Consider the following 23,233-nt stretch of genomic DNA (forward strand, 5'->3'; position numbering starts at 1 on the left):
AATTGATTGCAGAAGGTTTTTAGGCCACTTGTCAACCAACGTAATGACACTATTGTTTATACAAATTCATTCTGAAACCAATATTTTACTGTCAACCAAAGTGATTTGATAGAGAGAAAAGAGAGGATTCATAAGTTATTTATCGGCTTGAGGTACTGACCGACGTGTTTGCTTAAAAATACTGCCCAGCCGGAAAACGAGGTATATGTATGAAAAATGACAACGAAAGTTGGGATGTACTCGGCGACTCACGAAAGCGTTACCGTGGCCCGTGGGCAGAGATAGGAAAATACTGACCAGGTAAAGAACCAATCAGATTGCAAGATTCGTTACCGTGCCCTTTAAAAAAACAATAATCGTTGTTATTTCTATACCCATAATTTTCAACCCTTCGTTTTAGTTGTTCGTTAACCCCCTTTTCTGTGAAAAGATCCACCCACATCATGCACTTCGTGAGCCGCAAAAACAAGCTGGTTGCACCAAACAAATATTTTGTTTCCCCGCCGACGTTTGAGACCTTTCGTGATAGCATTCATCGATTACCGGTTTAGCATGAAAGTTAGAAGTTCTTTTTCATGAAAACGGAAAAATACTTCTCCTTTAACTAACTAAGGACAATAATAACAAGAAGAGATTAAGAAAAATATTCCATCGGGCATTTGGTGATAGGTAAAATCAACTGCAAATGTTATGCACCTTAAAGAAACCATTCATTAATTATGCAAATTTTTGTAAAGAACAAAAAACTAGAACTGATACTTGCCAGCAGAAGCAAGTTTTGGAAATGGCACATACACTTTCTTTTATTCCCTTTTAGATGAAATCCTTTTCCAGCAAAATGTAGTAATTTAGAAACACCATGTTTTGATCGAGATATTTGAAATTATATGCCGTCCCCAAACGGCTGGTGGGCTCTTGTTTGTTTCTCATTTGCATCACAAAAAAAGTGCAATAACTCCACCGTAAGTAAAAGCTTGGGGTTGCAGCGAATCGCATGTTACTGTGTTTGAATATGTAGTAGTTTTTAACTGAAGTTTATAGAAGCTAGATCTGCCTTGACTTTGTTTGGCAGAAGTCAATATATGTACTTGTAGATGTGGACTAAATGCGTAGTTAAAAGCAAAACTTTTAGGCAGCAGGTTGTTTTTGCCTATAAACGCATTACCACCTTGTAAATCATATTTCAGAAGTTTGTTGAAGACTTGGCAAGGACAGATAAATTGTTTCGTTAAATTTGGCGATAGGGTAGGCTTGATACCCACCCGGTTGTTGGAGCTGGATCTAGGAGATAAAAAAACCGTAGTTGAGAGCGTGACTATTTTCCAGCGAATTGTTTTTAATCCGTCAGTAGGAAAGTGAAATAATTTTGAAGCATATTTATTTATATTCTTTATTTATTTTTTTATTTATGTTTATTTATATTCTTCTCATTATTCCATCGGCTACTCTTTCTATTTAGGATTGCCGACTAGCAGCCAGCACCTGTTTAAATGGTGGTGTGTGTTTTTATGACGAGAAAAAGCAAACTTATTCATGCGAATGCAAGCCCCCTTGGACCGGAGAAACTTGTGCTGATCTGTGTAAGAAACAAATTTGTAAAGTAGAAAGAAGTTGTAAAGTGCTGCCTGTCGAGAAAAGCTTGAGAGCAGTTTTCCTGTTACGTTTATGTGCGACAATTGAAAAAATGTAGCGAGACGGTTTTCTGCAAACAAGCAAACAAACTTCTTTCGAACGCTATTTTGATGAGATCTTTTCCTTAAAAGTTTTCGCATTGTTTTTCTTTTGTAACGCTCATGCTTTAAGAGATTTACTTCGATTCAAAAGCGTTATTAGCTAGACCACCTTAATCATATATGGTTTGAAGATCGGTAAGTCAGTCGCCATATGATGTAGCTTCTTTTTACTGACAACAACTCTTTTGAAATGTTGTCTTTTAATCGCAAAAAGTTACCTGTGACAGCCACCCCTGCAAAAACAATGGAACTTGCACAGACGAAGTCAACGAATATAACTGCAGCTGTGCACCAGGATTTTACGGGACACAGTGTGAAAAGATTGAAGGCCTGTCTTGCTCATCAGGTTTGTAGAGACGTGTATCGTATTTTGGTGACATATTCTGAGAGCGCAAGCTTCCTTCTACAAAGACAAGTTCTCGTGGAGATGTGGATGACAATTCAACATTTTAGAAAGTTCTAGATGGAACATTAATTAAGGTTCTTGAAGACAGAATACGCCGATGTTTTATTTTGATAACGATTTCTCATAAAAATTTTCGTTAACTAATCATCATCAGCAACAGGAAGCTGTAAACGGTAAAATGGAGCTTTTTAAGGGAGAGGTTAAATAGAACACTGACAAGAATTTTTCTTCATTCTTTTAGCATTAACGTTACGTCGCTAAGGACGTTTAGCAAAATAATATTGACGAAAATTCTTGACGTTATCTTATACCCCCAAAAAGTTACTTGTGACAGCCATCCCTGCAAAAACAATGGAACTTGCACAGATGAAGTCCACGGATATAATTGTAGCTGTGCACCAGGATTTCACGGGACGCAGTGTGAAAAGATTGAAGGCCTGTCTTGTTCATCAGGTTTGTAGAGAAGTGTATCGTATTTTGATGACATATTCTGAGAGCTTCCTTCTCCAATTTAGGAGGACTCTCGTGGAGATGCGGATAACCAATTAATATTTTTGAGAGTTTTAGATGAGACATTAATTAAGATTCTTGAAGAAATACCACGCCAATGTTTTATTTTGATTACGGTTTCTCATAAAAACTTTCCACAACTAATAATCGTCAGCGACAGGACGCTGTAAACTTATTGGATCAATGTCAGTATCTGAGCATCTGCGCTCCTGCCCCTCCCCTAACCCAACAATCGTCAATTGATAACAAGTTAAGGTTAATGTTGGGTTAGGGGAGGGGTAAGTGTGCAGTTGCTCGCATACTTATATTGATCCAATCTATCGCTTTTTAACTCTTTACACCATAACATCAGTATGCATATTCTCCATACTGTTCTCTATACATTTCCTAAGGTGCTGACCAGAAGAGTTTGTTTACCGATCAAAAGCTTCTTTTGTTGGTGATCATTTCCTTTATTCTCATGACCGTAATGTTTGATTCAGCGCTGATGTTGTATGGAGAAATTATATGCTAGTCACTCTTAGGGGTTAAAGGGTAAAAGAAGTAGAAAGTAACTGTTGGATTTTAAATTGTGTAAAAAGTTTTTATCTCAGGGTTTTTTTGGCTTTAGAAGTCAGAATAATTTCAAACGAGCTCACCTATTTAGGGGAACACCACAAGCTACCTTTGACATCTCAGAGCGCTCAAGGTACTTTTTCTTGTATCTTTCTTTCTGGCGTGCGTGGTAGCCATGCGGAAGCCAAAGCAAGATTTTTCAAAAAACAAAGACAGTCTTTACTCTGGGTATCTGTTGCAATAACCGTTAAGATTACTTTTGTATGTCCCCTCCCAGATGAGTAATCCTCTCATTCGGAATTCTCTGGCCTATTTATTTCGTAAAGAGTTGTTTTTTTACACAGAACCCTTTGCACTTAGTGTTTATCAGTTACGTACGTGATCCGGTAGCGGACATGAGATATAAAATAATTTCTGAAACAAGACTAATCCGAAAATTTCGCAGTGAGATTCATCCGATTTAAGAGTTGCCTTGTCATTTCAGTGAAACTGGAGTAAAGAAGATTGTGTTTTGTTGTTTCCTACAGCTTACCGAATGGTCTTTGGACAGCCTAGCATAAAGAGTTACGCCAGCATAACAAACGCCATCTCGTCTAGACTCTCGGAATTTACCATGTGCCTTTTTGTCAAAATGAAGGGTACAAATTTGAGTGGTGACCAGTGCCTCTACAGTTATGCGACTACTGGAGCACCTAGTGGGAATGCCTTCTACGTTTGTCTGCTTCAAACAGGAATTATTATATCTATAGACTCGTCATATGAGTAAGTGATAGCCTCGGGAAAAGAGTAAGTGATATGACAAACACGATAGATAAAGTCTGTACTCGAGTCAAGTGGGCCATCCAGCCAAACCGTATCCCGGTTTTCTTAAAATAAAGCGACTCGTAGGAGTATTAATAGTTCCCCCTGGATTGGATGCTAATTCAATTTCAGCATTTCATTCGGTTTCCCCGACAATGTGCCGTAATACTCCTGGATGGAGTGAAGCACTGTAAGAATAACGTCTGTCGCCCAAGAACACAACACAATAACACAATAGAATAGGATAGAAGAGAAGTAAAAATATACCGGAGTAAATGGTGAATTACGCGCGATAAAGGGGCGCGAAGATGAATTTTTTTAGGGTCCTTGGCTCAGCTTCAAAAAAATGATACGCCTGTTTCCGCAATGGGCTAAAGTGCTCCCAGCGGAGTATTATCGAGGCTTCTGATTGTATTTGGCGTTGTTAACAATTACTTTCTCTTGTTTTTGCTCCCAAGCGACTTTAAATAAATAATTAAATGTGTCTAGTGATTAAATCATTGTTAGTGACAAAATTAAAAGCTATGGCGTGTTGGAGATCGAATGAAATAAATAGCAATGGAATTTAAAAAAGTTAAGTGACATTAAAATAACTTAATTCATCTCCCATTCCAGCAGCTCACACGACATTGTTAACATGCATTCCTATTCTATATGTAGCACTATATGTATATATATACATATATTATGCATGCTCACTAGTTTTTCTAGTTTGAGCACTCTGGCATGGCTTAGATGATCCCACATATGTGAGATCACTTGGGGTGGCTATATGGTCTTACCCCCATCCTAGCATCAGCACTGCACTGATGAGGCCCAGAAGGCCGAAACAGTACTGTCTGCAGTTAGTTATATATATATATATATATATATATATATATATATATATATATCTTGATGCCACAATTGGACCGCAGTCAGTCAAGAAACGAGAGTTTCTAACATAGTTTTAATTGTTTATGTTTATTTTCTAAGTAGTACGGACACCAGAGTCAAAATTATTGATACCATGTGGCATCACATTTGTGTTACCTGGGAAAACACCAAAGGCGACTGGCAGTTTTATATGGATGGACAACTTCAAAGCAATGGAACAGACCTGAAGAAAAATCATCAGATACCAGACCTCGGAACAGTTGTCATCGGACAAGATCAAGATAGCGTCGGAGGGGGCTTTGATAGCGGACAGAGCTTTGGTCCGGCTGAGGTAACAGAAGTCAATCTTTGGAGCAGAGTCCTTTCAGGGGATGAAATTGCAACTCAGAAGGCAAACTGTGACATCGCACAAGCAGGCCTTGTTCTCTGGTGGGGACAATTTAAAGGAAACTTTACTGGTGTGAGAATAGTCGAGCCTTGACAGTGATAGGATTTTCAACACCAGCATCTTGTTTACGACGAACTGTTTATCATAGAAAGAGATCCCGGCTTCCTCGAACAAGGAACACCTAAACACTGATCAATATTTACATACATGTTAAATACCTTTGACCACTCGTATTGTGGAGTCCAACAATTGTTATTACACAGATGACAGTCCTTTTACCCAGTTCAGTAGAGTGTTTGATAGATAGCACCCTTCAATTTATGATTTGATAGCCTTGAAGGTTGCTCTTTAGTCGCTCGTTACTATTGATGAAACGCCAAAGTTGAGGACTGAAGTAGCGAGTATCATTCAGTTATTAGTCACGAAAACGTTTAAGCTTAGTTTGCACGGATATCATGATTTTAATCACCGAAACAAGATCTCTGAACCACAGGACACAAGTTGTGTCCCTTTCTCATTGATTTTGTTGCACGAGGCAATCGAAGGCGGCGAAACATTTCTGCCTTAGGTGAAATCTTGGATAGTTGCATGCCCCCCTCCAGAGTTATATTGCGCCAGAGTATTTTCCCTTAACTTAACCTTTAAAGAAAAGCTCAAAACCCAGCCTTAAATTTTGTTGGAGGAAACGAAAAAGTGGAGGGTAAATGAACTGAGCGAAACATGTATATATTAAGTAGAATTCATATTGTGTAATATGACTGAACTATTTAATGGCAACAAAGTGTTAAAAACTTGTTCGTGTTCGTCTCTTCCTTCAAAGCGATCGATGTTCACTCACACGGTTTGTGCTTCCTGTTTGTGCACATTATTATCATAGTTCGATTTTCAGATAATCGAAGTTCCTTTTGGAATTTTCATATTTCATTAACGGGTAGCGTTCCAGATATTCTTAACGCACAGGACACGATATAAGCGTTATTAGCCGAACGCTGACTGATTAGTTGACTGGAAATTGGTCAAGTTCTTTCTGCTTTGCGTTTTTTCTTTAAATTATATTTTACAGTGCTCGTCTTTGTATTTGAAGTTTCAGTGCTTGAGATAATTTCCTGCTGGTCTACAATGTTGTATTTTTTTTTGCTTCAAAATTTTGAGCAGGATTCACGTGAATGCTAGTTACAGTAATTTCTTCTGGAAACTGGCAGTTATGTGTGTAAAATACTTGGATGATCTTTGGGCGCCATTCCCCACAAACCCTTCTCAATAGATTTTGAGATGGCTACCGTCTACTCTCTTTCAAGCTTCATAGGGAGAATCTGGGAAAAGAGAACAAGGCGAGTTGAGCTGGGTCATTGAAAAATCTCATCTTGCATATTGCCGTCTTACTATACAAAAGCCATTAATTTTAGCCGCCATATTGGCCGAGGAAGGCGTGAAGAGCCTAAAAAACTCATACCCAATCCTTGTTCTTGTAAGTGCTCCCTTACTTCCTTGTCAACCAGGTCTGAAATTGTATCATCTCCTCCCTTATGACTAAAATCGAGGAGGATTTTCCCTTCTTCCCTTATTTGAGAGAAAAATGCGAAAAGCGCTCGGTAAACAAATTAGAGAGGTTGAGAGCTTTCATTCCCCGGAGTTATCAAGAAAAAACATATACAATCTCCTCCTGAGCTCTTTTGATTTTGTTCTCATTATTGCTGATTATATTGGATCCCGACGGAAATATAGCTGTTGACTTTACACCGAGTAATTGTCACCAAATAAACACCAGTACATCAGTACTATGTGTTGCCGAGGCATTCCCAATTAAAAACTCACCTGTTTTCCCAGTTGCATTTATGTTTTGAATGCCATTTTTCCCCTATTGTTTTGGTATTCTTTCGCTCACCCTGATATAAAATCTGATAGGGTTTTTCAGAAAAAAATTCTCTTTTTTAGAATCATTTAAAAGAGTGTCATCGTTGTCATTCCTGTGTTCAAGTTTTAAAGGATTAACATTACTTCTGATTTCCACCGTTTTCCATCCATTGTGTCTAAGTCACAAAACCTTCAGTACGTACCTTTGTCTTGTAGGTTTGTTCCCTCGGTTTTAAATATTTGTCATTGTGGATTTCTTTTCAATTGTAATCGTAAATGACTATGGTTTTTAAGTAACCGCAAGTGCAACCGTAATAATATTTGAGATAATATTTACGGGTTGGAAGTGGTGACGACATTTGGCTGAAACTTGATTTGTTCATAATAAAGGGCACGGTTGTAATGTTTTGTCGTAAAGGAGGTCAATTGATGAAGTATGAAGAAGAACCAACTTTTATGTTTAATTTATTTTTTTATTTCATTCGTTCATTTATATTCTACATACTATTTACTATCTACAATATTTTTAATAAGATTTGCGACATCAATCACAATACCAATGTTACATAGATAGTACAAATACGTATTTCAACTGGGTGCCACAAAACCAAAACCAAATTAATCACCTTCGTTTTATCAAGAAGAAAGGGGGGAGGGGGGGGGGGGTTTCTTGTTTTATTTTTTTCTTACAAAACGCGGGATACTATGAATTACTCTATTCACGATTAGATTGCGTACTTACCCAACATATAGTATAGTCACCATCAACAATAAGATTGCATTATTCTTCTTAAGTCATAATTACTTACTACGTTTATTTAAGTTACAAGGTAAATTTAACTCGAGGGTCTCTACAGGGCATTGATTCTTTCCGCTGCAATTAAAAGATAAAATTTTTGGGGTTAACTTTTTTTGCGACTAATGGTTAAATTTATCACTTTTTATCCCTAAAAATTAATTTTTTCGCCGTTTCACGGCTAACAGCTAACCCTACTGAGACCCCTTACCTTTGGAAAGCAATTGTTTCGATTATCTACACTAAAATTATGAGGGAGCTGTGTATTCAACCAGAAATATTAAATTATCCAACACGTTACTTGTTTTTTATTTACGTTAAAAAACATTAGACTTCTTTAAGTCCTAATAGAAAATATTTAGGAAGTATCTCCATACAGTGTTATTTACAATGGACACTAAACGGTGCGAATGTTCTCGCATGACTCTAAATACGATCGAACTTCATACTATACAACAATGCGTTTCGCTGGTAAATGTTTTCTGACTTCATTACCACGAATGTCAAAAGAAACGTCGTTCGCACTGTAATCACGATACAAGATACCTTTCTCTTCAAGTTGACTAAAAATACACATTAAAATGCTGCTAATGTACAGGGCCACTATGAATCACGATTAGACTGCATACACTTGCCCAAACGTCTCGGACGTTTTCTGCAAGATGACAGGGAATTTGATGGGATAGATTTGCTTTTCCACCACGAGGTGATGATCATAGGTAAGTAATAGGTTTATAACCAACCGTGCAATTTGGAATAAATATGCAAGCATGGGTAGTTTTTTTTTTCAAAAACATTGCCCAAACCCTTACGGTGCGTGTAAATGTCGTGAAATCGGAGAGTGCTTGTTTCTTCTTAAGGGCACAAGAAATCAGCTTAAAGGAAAGGAAATTTAAAAAGGAAATTAACTTATGGCGAGTGTTTTATGGTAAATCTACTATCTTGATCATTAAATGAAGGACAGTTGAATTTGAGCCATTAACGGAATCACTTGACCAATGAATAACTCTACAATGCGCACGGCGACACACCGGGTAAGCCGGAAAGCAAAAGGTAGTCGATCGTTAAAAGGTGTTGATTGCTAAAGCGACTTCTGCCATTCGCTTGCGCTTTTGAATCTTCTAACCTGAAAGCTTAGCTGTTATTAGGATATCCTTTAATGAATTCCGTTTACGATGTGATATTAAGGGTTAGTTTTAAGGTGTCATTTCCCCATTTGTATGTTCTTAAGGTTTGGAAAAGCCGGATGAGATTGCGTTACAAAAGGTATTATTTTCATGTCTGTGCGCTATTTTTTTTTTTTAAGTATCAGTCTCTCCCGCCGAATATAACTCCAAAGATACGTTTGTCAAAACCTTATTCTAGGTATTCTATATTCTTTAAGCATATTTGAAACTCTGTACGTTTTTTAATAAACGTTGAGCGTGACGAATTTGGTGACGAATTTGGTGTAAGGCTGGTGTAAGACGAGGAGGTGTAAGGCTTCTCCTTTTGCGAATTCCGTATTCACACCCTTAAGTGTATGACATGGAAAATAGTTCATGTATTAGAAGGTCGCTGCCTCTTTGGATTGCATTTGCATGTCGAGGGACGATTCTCCGTTAAATTACTCGCGGATTTGATATTATTCACACAGCCATCAGCTGTGTGTGAAACTGCTGCCAAACGAATAGATTCTCGGGCAAGACTGCAGTTTCGATTCTTTCTGAATGTCTTCAATTGCCTCCTAACAACGAATTTGTCACGGAGGAATAACAGGAGTCGCACAGGCCCGCAAACACTTTTTAACTTTCGAAGGAACTGCAACAGACAGTGAATTTTCATCAAATTCCACGTTTATTCACGCTATCTTGCTGCTACCAGAGATATTCACTCGACCACGACGGGATGCAAATGACTTATTTTTCATTTTACGACCATGATGCAACGCAATCAGAGTGCGCACACCGCCTGGCAATCAAGCATGAATTTACATTGCAAAGCGTTAATTGCGTGGGCGAGTATAACCGAACGTCTCTGCAAATTTTCCCTACATAAATCGACCGATGAAAAAATCGTGGTAAGTGGTCGTGTGTAAATTTTGAAATTAACTAGTGTGTCTTTATATCGCTAATTGACTCATTTGAACTAAATTCTTCAGTGCCACATTTCTTTTTAGCAGTTTTTAGAATTTTAAGGCTGGAAAGTGAAAATTCATGACCACAGCACTATAATTGAAGTTGAGCAAAAACCTAAGTTCGATGTGAAATATAGATGTCGTAAATGTCCTCAAATTATGGGTGTATATGATTGGAAAAAATTACTGTTATTTCACAAGAAAACCAAGAGCATAGATTTTTTAAAAAAGCGCTAGTCGGCACTTTCTATCGATTTGCCAGCCTAATAACTAGTATGAGGTGTTGGGAGAACACGAGTCTTACTGTAAATCATGAGTCAAAAGTGATTGTTGTGCTAACATATCCCGTGTGCGATATCGTCGCTAAAATGATAAAAGGCTCGATTTATTGCTAAATAGCCAACAGGTGCTCTTCACGGCAAATTGTGTTAGAAAAAATTAGCATACATTTTTAAGACTACTACCCTTTTCAACGCTTTTTTTCGTTTTGATTTGCTAACAATGAATCTCCTTTACAGAGAAATTATTTACGCTAGATTTCTGCATTATTCTTGAGTATTCTGAATTACGAGCAGCTGGCATGAGACAAAATTGAATCCTTGATTTCGTGTATGCCACGATCTTAATACAGTCGAAATGCAAGCAATAAAAACCTAGCTTTCCACTTTTTTTCTGTTTTGAGGTTTTAATCAGAGCTGTTTTTTTTTTTGAAAGCGAAATGGATGTATGCCTTGAATAATGGCATGAATTGACAAACAATGAGGAAAAAACAAGAGAACAAAAATTAGTCACCATTTCTTCGATGAAGGGCAAACCTCATCTTGAATAAGGTAATGCAGGCCTATATGAATCATTATTTATGCAAATATGTTTGTTCATAAACTTCCCTCTCCGTGACCAGAACCACAGCTTTTTCCTAACTTCTGGAAACATGCTAAATATTTCGCTCGAATTAAGCAGGAATTAAAACACCGAGAATATAAAGCTATCAGACGCCGCAAAGACTGATTAATTTCAGCATAAGCCGATGAAAGAAGACATTGACTTGCTTCTGTCGGTCTTAACAAAATATTTTTCTGGCGTGTAAAATGTGTTTGACAAAATATGTGGTCTTATCGCCTACTATTCAGCCTATGTGCTAGCATTTTGAATTTTAATGACAAAATCTTTGGGAATGAAGTTAACATATACTGTGCAGGCCTCAGAAGCTGTTTTTTCTAGAGGAATGTAGTTTAACAAAATTGTAATTTGTGCAGGCGACATGTTAAGCGAACGGGTTTGTTGTTTTTGCATGTTTCGTCTTTTTCTCTAAGTTCTGCCAAAACAGATGATAAATTTTGGCACATTAGGCTTCCGGCATCGAAACAGCTATTAAATGAAAGGCGAGCTCAATTTTCCTTTTGAAACTGAAATCAGTGCATTATGGAGATCTTCTCTAATTTCATTTCATTTATCTCTACTGATATGAAATAGATAGAGATGTAGATTGGTGATTGGATGGATCAGAAGTGACCCATTACATGAAGGAATGGATGCTTCAAAGAAAACACTCAACTTTCCGGTTGTCTTTAGAATTTTCAGTTGAACAAGGTGAACAAATAAAAGTTTAAATGCCCTGTAAAGAGTTTCAAAGCTGACGTTAGCCCTCCATCTTTCGCTCTGACGAAGGGCTAACGCTCGAAAGGTCAGCTTTCAAATCTTTTCGGTGGCCAAGTTACGTCATCTACTCAGTTGTTAATATTTTATTACCCTGCATTTCATACTCTCCTACAGAAGCAGCACCTCAGTTTATTTAGTAACTTACCCTCTTTATATAATTTTAAATGCATTATTCTTTGTTACAGGCTAAATAAGGGCAGAAATCGACTATTACATTTTCATTGATACGGCAATTAATTTTTGGTCCGAAATTTTACATCGGGCTCGAAAGCTAGCTGAGTACTTCTTGGTAATAATTCCAAAGTACATTCATATTCGTGTTCTGAACAGTTTTTTTACACGTATTGTCTGTTACTGCTTCTTTTTAGGGCTGCCAAATAACCAACAGTTGTAAAAATGGAGGTGCTTGCGTGTACGACGAGAAAAAACAAACTTATTCATGCAAGTGCAAGCCGCCTTGGACCGGAGAAACTTGTGCTAAGCTGGGTAAGAACAATTTTGAACAGTAGAATGAAGATGGTAAAGTTCTGTCGGTCAAGCCAAAAACAACGCAAAATATTTGTCTCCGAGACTTGGAAACAAACAAATCAAAAAAAATCAGAGAAACGAAACAAAGAAAAATGGAGCTTTTTAAGGGAGAGATTAAATAGAACACTGACAAGAATGGAAAAGATATGGGAAATTCAAAAAGGGTCCACAATTTTTCTTCATTCTTTTAACATTAACGTTACGTCCCTTAGGACGTTTAGCAAAATAATATTGACGAAAATTCTTGACGTTTATCTTATACCCCCAAAAAGTTACTTGTGACAGCCATCCCTGCAAAAACAATGGAACTTGCACAGATGAAGTCCACGGATATAATTGTAGCTGTGCACCAGGATTTCACGGGACGCAGTGTGAAAAGATTGAAGGCCTGTCTTGCTCATCAGGTTTGTAGAGAAGTGTATCGTATTTTGATGACATATTCTGAGAGCTTCCTTCTCCAATTTAGGAGGACTCTCGTGGAGATGCGGATGACCAATTAATATTTTAGAGAGTTTTAGATGAGACATTAATTAAGATTCTTGAAGACAGACCATGCCAATGTTTTATTTTGATTACGGTTTCTCATAAAAACTTTCCTCAACTAATAATCGTCAGCGACAGGACGCTGTAAACTTATTGGATCAATGTCAGTATCTGAGCAACTGCGCTCCTACCCCTCCCCTAACCCAACAATCGTCAATTGATAACAAGTTAAGGTTAATGTTGGGTTAGGGGAGGGGTAAGTGCGTAGTTGCTCACATACTTATATTAATCCAATCTATCACCTTTTAACTCTTTACACCATAACATCTGTATGCATATTCTCCATGCTGTTCTTTATACATTTCCTAAGGTGCTGACAAAGAGAATTTGTTTACCGATCAAAAGCCTCTTTGATTGGTGATCATTTCCTTTATTCTCCTGACCTTGATGTTTGATTCAGCGCTGACATTGTAGGGAGAAATTAGATGCTAGTCACTCTTAGGGGTTAAAGGGTAAAAGAAGTAGAAAGTAACTGTTGGATTTTAAATAGTAGTGAAAAGTTTATACCTTGGGGCTTTTTTTTTGGCTTAAGAAGTGGGAATAATTTCAAACGATCTCACCTATTTATGAGAACACCACAAGCTACCTTTGACATATCAGAGCGCTCAAGGTACTTTTCTTTTTGCATCTTTCTCTCTGGCGTGCGTACGAGAGAAAGATGCATGCATAAAGCGACTCGTAGGAGTATTAATACTTCCCCCCAGGATTGGATGCTAATCCATTGCAATTTCAGCATTTCATTCGCAAATACACAAGGAAATTTTTACAGTAACTTTATAACCATCCTTTGGTCTTTTAAAAGCTTGAAGTTCAGTAGATTGTGTCATATCGGTCATTGTTAAAATTGTCTTTGTTTTGATGCTACTTTTCGACATAGGAAAAGTATGTCGGACAAAAATATTCACCAAAAAATAAATTTTTTCCTTGGAAGCTTCAATAACGACAGGGGATTAAGTTTAAATGATAAAACAAAGGGTTATGTTCACAGAAATACCGTAGGTCCAGTACATTCGTTACATGAAGTCACACAACTCGGGTAATATTTACGGTGAAAATTTGCATATTTGAGCGGTCGAACGAAAAAAGTCATTTCTCGAAAACTAAAATATATTTTCGCAAAAAAAACTACACCACAATTATTAGAACATATTGGTCAACAAAACATGAAAGTAGGAGAGAAAACTAATTTTGGGTGACTTGCCACAATATTTCAAATTTTCTCGATGGATGCTGACATCTTCTCTTAAATAGTTTTGACCACTCGTATTATAGAGTCCAACAATTGTTATTACACAGATGACAGCCCTTTTATCCAGTTCAGTAGAGTGTTTGATAGATAGCACCCTTCAATTTATGATTTGATAGCCTTGAAGGTTGCTCTTTAGTCGCTCGTTACTATTGATGAAACGCCAAAGTTCAGGACTGAAGTAGCGAGTATCATTCAGTTATTAGCCACGAAACGTTTAAGATAATTGTGTCTCAATCACCGAAACAAGATCTCTGAACCACATGGCACAAGTTGTGTCCCTTTCTTATTGATTTCTATCGAAGGCGGCGAAAAAAGTGAGAATAAAAAACACTGCTGCCTTAAGTGAAATCTTGGATAGTTGATGTCTCCAGAGTTATATTGCACCAGAGTATTTTCCCTTAACTTAACCTTTAAAGAAAAGCTCAAAACCCAGCCTTAAATTTTGTCAGAAAAAAAGAAAAAGTGGAGGGCAAATGACCTGAGCGAAATATGTAAATATTAAGTAGAATATATATTGTGTAATATGACTGAACTATTTAATGAAAACAAAGTGTTAAAGAATTGTTCGTGTTCGTCTCTTCCTTCAAAGTGATCGATGTTCACTCTTACGTTGTATTTAACGAGGAATATTCATGATCAATTGTCCAATACTTTACTATTTTACCGCAAGAAGCGGGGCGTGAATTTATGTAGTATGCGCTTGTTGCGCTTGGTGATGAATTCACCTGTTTGGTTTCCGTTTAGAAGATGTCATATTGTCAGAAATTCTGTTTTCTTTTTGTTTGCTTGTTACGAAGTGAAGCGTATTCCTCAAAACTACCAATTTCAGCATTTTTCATGGGAGGTGTGGCCTATGGAATACGAGCCCACTTTAAGCAAGTCCTTTCTCTAATTTTGATCTTAGCATGCATTTTTGTGCTTGTTATCTCATAAACGTTTGACGCTAGGTAAATAATCTGAATAATTCAGGTTTTTTGTGAAGCTGATTTTTAATGTCAGTCGATAATTTGAAAATAGCTCCAACAAAAATTTGTCAGAGCTTTAAATGATTTAGTATTGTTTAGGCTTCCAGACTTGACCTTACAATTCTAGTGATTCACGCAAATGAATCATTTCATTTTGAATTTATCTTTGAATTTGATCTTAGCATGCATTTTCGTGCTTGTTATCTCATAAATGTTTGACGCTAGGTAAATAATCTGAATAATTCAGGTTTTCATGAAGCCGATTTTTAATGTCGTTCGATAATTTGAAAATAGTTCCAACAAAAATTTGTCAGAGCTTTAAATGATTTAGTATTGTTTAGGCTTCCAGACTTGACCTTACAATGCTAGTGATTCACGCGACTGAATCATTTCATTTTGAATTTAATGTGTATTAATAGACATCAAAAAGTCACGCGCGTCCGATTGGTCGAAAACGAGTGTATTTTTTCATGTAACACGAGCGCAAAGTTATAGCACGAATGCAAATTTCAAATGCAAAGTTTTCTTCGTTTTTTATGTAAATTAGTAATAAGTAACAAAATGATTTCTCGTGAAATTTGTACAAATAAGCACTTATACATTTTTCAGACTACAAATTACACTCGACCTAGGGACTCGTGCAATTTTTCCGTCTTTGAAAAAGTTACTTGAGCTTATCAACACTAAATTCGAAATCATGTTGTTACCTGTGCATAATGCATTTGAAACTTCAAACCCCAACGGCCTGTCATTCAGCTGGTTGTCAAGTATAATCTTTTCTGTTAGGCATCCGAGTACAATTGTCTAAATTACGCTGAAGTTGACCAATCAAAATTCGGCGGATTGCGTGGGTACATCTTTAAAGACATCGGCAAAGACAATAAACAGACTTATTCTGTAATGACATTTTTCGCGATGGGACTTAAAAACACTCCCCTCTTTGTCTTCTTTCGAGGAGTTATATTACTCTACGCAGTTTTCCACGCAGGAGTAGAATCGTCTGCCCTTTCTCGATCAACATATTTAACAACGTTGACAAATAAGCGGCTTAAAGGTTTTGTCGTGAAACGGTTTAAGTCGACCAGTCAAATTTGGTGTAGTCAGTCTTGTTTGAAAAACGCCTGGTGTACTTCAACAAACTTCAAACTTACTCCTCAAACGTCCAAGTCTGATGGCAAAGGAACTTGTGAACTAAACAAGCACGACGTTATCAAAGAAAACGCACATTTACAGTTCGAGGCGGAAGTCATTTTCTCAACACTTATTAAGGTAAATAATTGCAATGTTTTGATCGTTTTCAATGTATTCAGTGATACCAAGTTTAATCATCTGCAGGTTAGTCACCAATTCGTTTATTTTTAAAAGTCTTGTAATTAAGCAAGTTTTCATTTTTACAGTTTAACTCTTCCCTTACTTCAGGAAAATAAACCCTTAATTAGGCAGAGGTCTTCAGTGCGATCTTTTTTTTCGGAGAGCTCCAGAATTCAATAAAATTATGTAAAAAAAAACTAAAATCCAAAGATGATTGAAAACTGAATTTTTACGCCGAGCTGTAGTACCAGACACACAACCTGCATAACGACCAAAGAGAACTAGTAAGAATAACTGTTGTTATTTCTATACCCATAATTTTCAACCCTTTGTTTTAGTTGTTCGTTAACCCCCTTTTCTGTGAAAAGATCCACCCACCTCATGCAGTTCGTGAGCCGCAAAAACAAGCTGGTTGCACCAAACAAATATTTTGTTTCCCCGCCGACGTTTGAGATCTTTCGTGATAGCATTCATCGATTACCGGTTTAGCATGAAAGTTAGAAGTTCTTTTTCATGAAAACAGAAAAATACTTCTCCTTTAACTAACTAAGGACAATAATAACAAGAAGAGATTAAGAAAAATATTCCATCGGGCGTTTGGTGATAGGTAAAATCAACTGCAAATGTTATGCACCTTAAAGAAACCATTCACTAATTATGCAAATTTTTGTAAAGAACAAAAAAACTTGAACTGATGCTTGCCAGCAGAAGCAAGTTTTGGAAATGGCACATACGCTTTCTTTTATTCCCTTTTAAATGAAATCCTTTTCCAGCAAATGTAGGAATTTAGAAACACCATGTTTTGATCGAGATATTTGAAATTATATGCCTTCCCCAAACGGCTGGTGGGCTCTTGTTTGTTTCTCATTTGCATCACAAAAAAAGTGCAATAAATCCACCGTAAGTAAAAGCTTGGGGTTGCAGCGAATCGCATGTTACTGTGTTTGAATATATAGTAGTTTTTAACTGAAGTTTATAGAAGCTAGACCATTAATAAAATAACATGCCCTGACTTCGTTTGGCAGAAGTCAATACATGTACTTATAGATGTTGACTAAATGCGTAGTTAAAAGCAAAACTTTTAGGCAGCCAGTGTTTTTTTTTCGTTGTTTTTGCCTATAAACACATTACCACCTTGTAAATCATAATTCAGAAGTTTGTTGAAGAATTGGCAAGGACAGATAAATTGTTTCGTTAAATTTGGCGATAGGGTAGGCTTGATACCCACCCGGTTGTTGGAGCTGGATCTAGGAGATAACAAAAAAACCGTAGTTGAGAGCGTGACTATTTTCCAGCCAATTGTGTTTAATCCGTCAGTAGGAAAGTGAAATAATTTTGAAGCATATTTATGTTTATTTATATTCTTCTCGTTATTCCATCGGCTACTCTTTCTCTTTAGGATTGCCGACTAGCAGCCAGCACCTGTTTAAATGGTGGTGTGTGTTTCTATGACGAGAAAAAGCAAACTTATTCATGCCAATGCAAGTCCCCTTGGACCGGAGAAACTTGTGCTGATCTGTGTAAGAAACAATTTTATAAATTAGAATGAAGTTGTAATGTGCTGCCTGTCGAGAAAAGCTTCAGAGCAGTTTTCCTGTTACGTTTATGTGCGACAATTGAAAAAATGTAGCGAGACGGTTTTCTGCAAACAAGCAAACAAACTTCGTTCGAACGCTATTTTGATGAGATCTTCTCCTTAAAAGTGTTCGCATTGTTTTTCTTTTGTAACGCTCATGCTTCATGAGATTTAATTCGATTCAAAAGTGTTATTAGCTAGACCACCTTAATCATATATGGTTTGAAGATCGGTAGGTCAGTCGCCATATGATGTAACTTCTTTTTACAGACAACAACTCTTTTGAAATGTTGTCTTGTAGTCGCAAAAAGTTACCTGTGACAGCCATCCCTGCAAAAACAATGGAACTTGCACAGACAAAGTCAACGAATATAACTGCAGCTGTGCACCAGGATTTTACGGGACACAGTGTGAAAAGATTGAAGGCCTGTCTTGCTCATCAGGTTTGTAGAGACGTGCATCGTATTTTGATGACATATTCTGAGAGCGCAAGCTTCCTTCTACAAAGACAAGTTCTCGTGGAGATGTGGATGACAACTCAACATTTTAGAAAGTTCTAGATGGAACATTAATTAAGGTTCTTGAAGACAGAATACGCAGATGTTTTATTTTGATAACGATTTCTCATAAAAATTTTCGTTAACTAATAATCATCAGCAACAGGAAGCTGTAAACGGTATCTGAACAACTGCGCTCCTACCCCTCCTCTAACCCAACAATCGTCAATTGAAAGTTAAGGTTAATGTTGGGTTAGGGGAGGGGTAAGTGTGCAGTTGCTCGCATACTTATATTGATCCAATCTATCGCTTTTTAACTATTTACACCATAACATCAGTATGCATATTCTCCATACTGTTCTCTATACATTTCCTAAGGTGCTGACCAGGAGAGTTTGTTTACCGATCAAAAGCTTCTTTTGTTGGTGATCATTTCCTTTATTCTCCTGACGTTGATGTTTGATTCAGCGCTGATGTTGTATGGAGAAATTAGGTGCTAGTCACTCTTAGGGGTTAAAGGGTAAAAGAAGTAGAAAGTAACTATTGGATTATAAATTGTGTGAAAAGTTTATACCTCAAGGTTTTTTTGGCTTTAGAAGTCAGATTAACTTCAAACGAGCTCACCTATTTAGGAGAACACCACAAGCTACCTTTGACATCTCAGAGCGCTCAAGATACTTTTTCTTGTATCTTTCTTTCTGGCGTGCGTGGTAGCCATGCGGAAGCCAAAACAAGATTTTTCAAAAAACAAAGACAATCTTTACTCTGGGTATCTGTTGCAATAACCGTTAGAATTACTTTTGTATGTCCCCTCCCGGCTGAATAATCCTCTCATTCCGAATTCTCTGGCCTATTTATTTCGTAAAGAGTTGTTCTTTTTAGACAGAACCCTTTGCACTTAGTGTTTATCAGTTACTTACGTGATCCGGTAGCGGACATGAGATATAAAGTAATTTCTGAAACAAGACTAATCCGGAAATTTCGCAGTGAGATTCATCCAATTTAAGAGTTGCTTTGTCATTTCAGTGAAACTGGAGTAAAGAAGATTGTGTTTTGTTGTTTCCTACAGCTTACCGAATGGTCTTTGGACAGCCTAGCATAAAGAGTTACGCCAGCATAACAAATGCCACCTCGTCTAGTCTCTCGGAATTTACTATGTGCCTTTTTGTCAAAATGAAGGATACAATTTTGAAAGATGAACGGTGCCTCTACAGTTATGCGACTATTGGAGCACCTGGTGGGAATGCCTTCTACGTTTGTCTGTTTTCCTCAGGAATTAGGATCTCTATAGACGATACGAGCATTGAGTAAGTGATGTGACAAACACGATAGAAATAGTCTGTACTCGAGTCAAATGGCCCATCCAACCAAACCGTATCCCGGTTTTTTTAAAATAAAGCGACCAGTAGGAGTATTAATACTTCCCCCTGGATGGGATGCTTATCTATTGCAATTTCAGCATTTCATTCGGTTTCCCCGACAGTGTGCCGTAATACTCCTGGGTGGAGTGAAGCACTGTGAGAATAAAGTCTGTCGCCCAAGAAAAAAACACAATAACGCAATAGAACAAGATAGAGGAGAACTAAAAATATACTGGAATGAACGGCGAATTACGCGCGAGATAGGGAAGTGAAGATGAATTCTTTGAGCTCCTTCCTTCACGCGAGATTCACACTTACCTTGGCTCACGTTAAAAAAATAATATGCCTGTTCCCGCAATGGGCTGAAGTGCTCCCAGCGGAGTATTAGCGAGGCTTCTGATGGTTTTGGCATGGTTAGCAACCACGTTAACTTGGTTTTGTTCCCAAGCGACTTAAAAATAAATAATTAAATGAGTCTAGTGGTTAAATCATTGTTAATGACAAAATTAAGTGCTATGGCGTGTTGAATTTTGAGTGTATGGAGTTTGAGAATTTCCGTGAGCAAGAAAAATTGCAAAGTGAATTCCCGCAAAAACGGAGTCTTTCTCTTTTCGGATGAAATAAATAAATGACACTCTTAATATATATATATATAGCAGCTCACACGACGTTGTAAACATGCATATAGTGCTACATATAGAATTGGAATGCATGTTTACAACGTCGTGTGAGCTGCTGGAATGGGAGATATATCAAGAGTGTCATTTATTTATTTTATGTCCAAATTGAGCACTCTATTTAGGAGGAGTCATGTCTCGCCATTGTGCATTCTCACAAGTCCTCTGACATGGGTTGGATGATACCACAATTGTGGAATCATTCGGGGTAGCTAAATGCTTACACCTCCTTCCTAACATTAGCATTGCACTGATGAGGCCCAGAAAGTTGAAACAGTTCAAATAAAGGTGAACAACCAATCCTGATGCCACATTGAATTGGACCGCAATCAGTCAAGAAACGAGTTTCTAACATAGTTTTAATTGTTTATGTTCATTTTCTAAGTGATAAAGACGCCAGAGTCAAAATTAAGGATACCACGTGGCATCACATTTGCGTTACCTGGAAAAACACCAAAGGCTACTGGCAGCTTTATCTGGATGGACAACTTCAAATCTCTGGAACTGACTTGAAAAAAAATCATCAGATACCAGCCAGCGGAACAGTTGTCATTGGACAAGAGCAAGATAAAGTCGGAGGGGGCTTTCAGATCACACAGAGCTTTGGGCCGGGTGAGGTAACAAAAGTCAATCTTTGGAGCAGAGTCCTTTCAGGGGATGAAATTGCAACTCAGAAGGCAAACTGTGACATCGCACAAGCAGGCCTTGTTCTCTGGTGGGGACAATTTAAAGGACACGTTACTGGTGTGAAAATTGTCGAGCCTTAATAGTGATAGAATTTTCATCACCCCCATCTTGTTTACGACGAAATGTTTATCACAGAAGGAGATCCTTCCTCGATCAAGGAACACCTAAACATTGATCAGTATCCACATACATGCTAAATAACTTTGGCCACTCGTATTATGGAGTCCAACGATTGTTATTACACAGATGACAGCCCTTTTACCCTGTTCAGTAGAGTGTTTGATAGATTGCACTCTTCTGTTTATGATTTGATAACCTTAAGGTTGCTGTGTAGTCGCTCTTTACTGTGATAAAACGCCAAAGTTCAGGACTGAAGTAGCGAGTATCATTCAGTTATTAGTCACAAAACGTCTAAGCTAAGTTTTCACGAATATCATGATCTTAATCACCAAAACAAGATCTCTGAACCACAGGACACAAGTTGTGTCCCTTTCTCGTTGATTTTGTTGCACGAGGCAATCGAAGGCGGCGGAAAAAGAGAGGATAAAAAAGTTTCCTGCTTTGCGTGAAATCTTGGATAGTCGCATTCCCCTCTCCAGAGTCATACTGCGCCAGAGTCTTTTCCCTTAACTTAACCTTTAAAGAGAAGCTCAAAACCCAGCCTTAAATTTTGTTGGAGGAAACGAAAAAGTGGAGGGTAAACGAACTGAGCGAAATATGTAAATATCAAGTAGAATTTATATTGTGTAATATGACTGAACTATTTAATGAAAACAAATCGTCATAAGACCTGTTTGTGTTCGTCTCTTCCTTCAAAGCGATCGATGTTCACTCTTACGGCTTGTGCTTCCTGTTTGTACACACTACTATAATAGTTCAATGTTAAGATAATCAAAGTTACTTTTGGAATTTTTATACGTCATTAACGGATAGCGTACCGGATATTCTTAACGCACAGAACACGATATAAGCGTTATTAGCCGAACTCTGACTAATTAGTTGGCTGGAAATTGGTCGAGTTCTTTCTGCTTTGCGTTTTTTCTTTAAATTATAATTTTACAGAGCTCTTCTTTGTATTTGAAGTTTCAGTGGTTGCAATAATTTCCTGCCGATCTACAATGTTGTATTTTTTTGGCTTCAAAATTTTGAGCAAGAACGTGACGTGGATGCTAGTTACTATAAGTTCTCCTGGAAACGAGCAGTTATGTGTGTAAAATACTTGGATGATCTTTGGGCACCATTCCCCACAAACCCCTTCTCAGTAGGTTTCGAGATGGCTACCGTTCACTCTCTTTTAAGCTTCATAGGGAGAACCTGGGAAAAATTGAACAAGACGAGTTGACCTAAGTCATTGGACATGGCCGTCCTACTTTACAAAAGACATAAATTTTAGCCGCCATATTGGCCGAGGAAGGCGTGAGAAACCTGAAAAACGCATACCCAGTTCTCGTTCTTGTAAGTGCTCCCTTACTTCCTTGTCGACCAGGTCTAAAAAATGTATCATCTCCTCCCTTGTAACTAAAATCGAGGAGGATTTTCTTTTTTTCTTATTTTTAGAGAGAAAAATGCCTTAACGAAAATGATGGCCAGGAAACATTCAAATGCATCAAAAAAGGCTTCTTTAGCGCTGTTGCTTTACCAAGTTAATCATTTTTCACGCAGGCATATAACTTAGCATATAACTTAAGTTATATGCTTCTGTTTGCCATCGACAGATCCTTGATACCGCCACCTTTTAATTTTCTCAAGTTTAAAAGCGTCTTTATCGCCCCCGGCCAAGTTCTATTCTTTCACGACTGACAGTTGAGACCCCCTACCTTTGGATAGCAATTTTTTTTACATTATTTGCACTAAAATTATGAGGCAGCTGTGTATTCAACGAGAAATATTCATGATCAATTATACAATACTTTACTATTTTACCGCATGATGATGAATTCACCTGTCTAGTTTCCGTTTAGAAGATGGCATATTGTCAGATATTCTGTTTTCTTTTTGTTTGCTTGTCACGAAGTGTGGCGTATTCCTTAAAATTACCAATTTCATTGTCGGTTAAAGTGGTGCATTTGTCATGGGAGGTGTGGCCTATGAAATACGAGCTCACTTTAAGCAAGTCCTTTCTCTAATTTTGATCTCGCTAGGTAA

The 23,233-nt window shown here is 37.5% G+C and overlaps 2 protein-coding genes across 2 annotated transcripts; both read left to right on the forward strand.

Annotated features, from left to right (window-relative positions):
- Nucleotides 1–887: 887 nt before the first annotated feature.
- On the forward strand, nt 888–6,634 carry LOC149047043 (C-reactive protein-like). The gene is made up of 5 exons (XM_089204217.1): nt 888–962; nt 1,460–1,580; nt 1,948–2,079; nt 3,732–3,966; nt 4,984–6,634. Exons 1-5 carry the CDS (start codon nt 888–890, stop codon nt 5,360–5,362), a joined length of 942 nt encoding a protein of 313 aa, XP_089060343.1. The 3' UTR covers nt 5,363–6,634.
- A 9,208-nt stretch (nt 6,635–15,842) lies between these two features.
- LOC149047044 (uncharacterized) lies at nt 15,843–21,875 on the forward strand. Its single transcript, XM_089205219.1, has 5 exons — nt 15,843–16,248; nt 17,690–17,810; nt 18,178–18,309; nt 19,433–19,670; nt 20,787–21,875. The coding sequence occupies exons 1-5, from the start codon at nt 15,880–15,882 to the stop codon at nt 21,166–21,168; spliced, it is 1,242 nt and encodes a 413-aa protein (XP_089061345.1). The 5' UTR covers nt 15,843–15,879; the 3' UTR covers nt 21,169–21,875.
- The last annotated feature ends 1,358 nt before the right edge of the window (nt 21,876–23,233 follow it).

The sequence above is a fragment of the Pocillopora damicornis genome, chromosome 4 (genome assembly GCF_964200805.1).
Source record: "Pocillopora damicornis chromosome 4, jaPocDami1.2, whole genome shotgun sequence".
Taxonomy (NCBI): Eukaryota; Metazoa; Cnidaria; class Anthozoa; order Scleractinia; family Pocilloporidae; genus Pocillopora; species Pocillopora damicornis.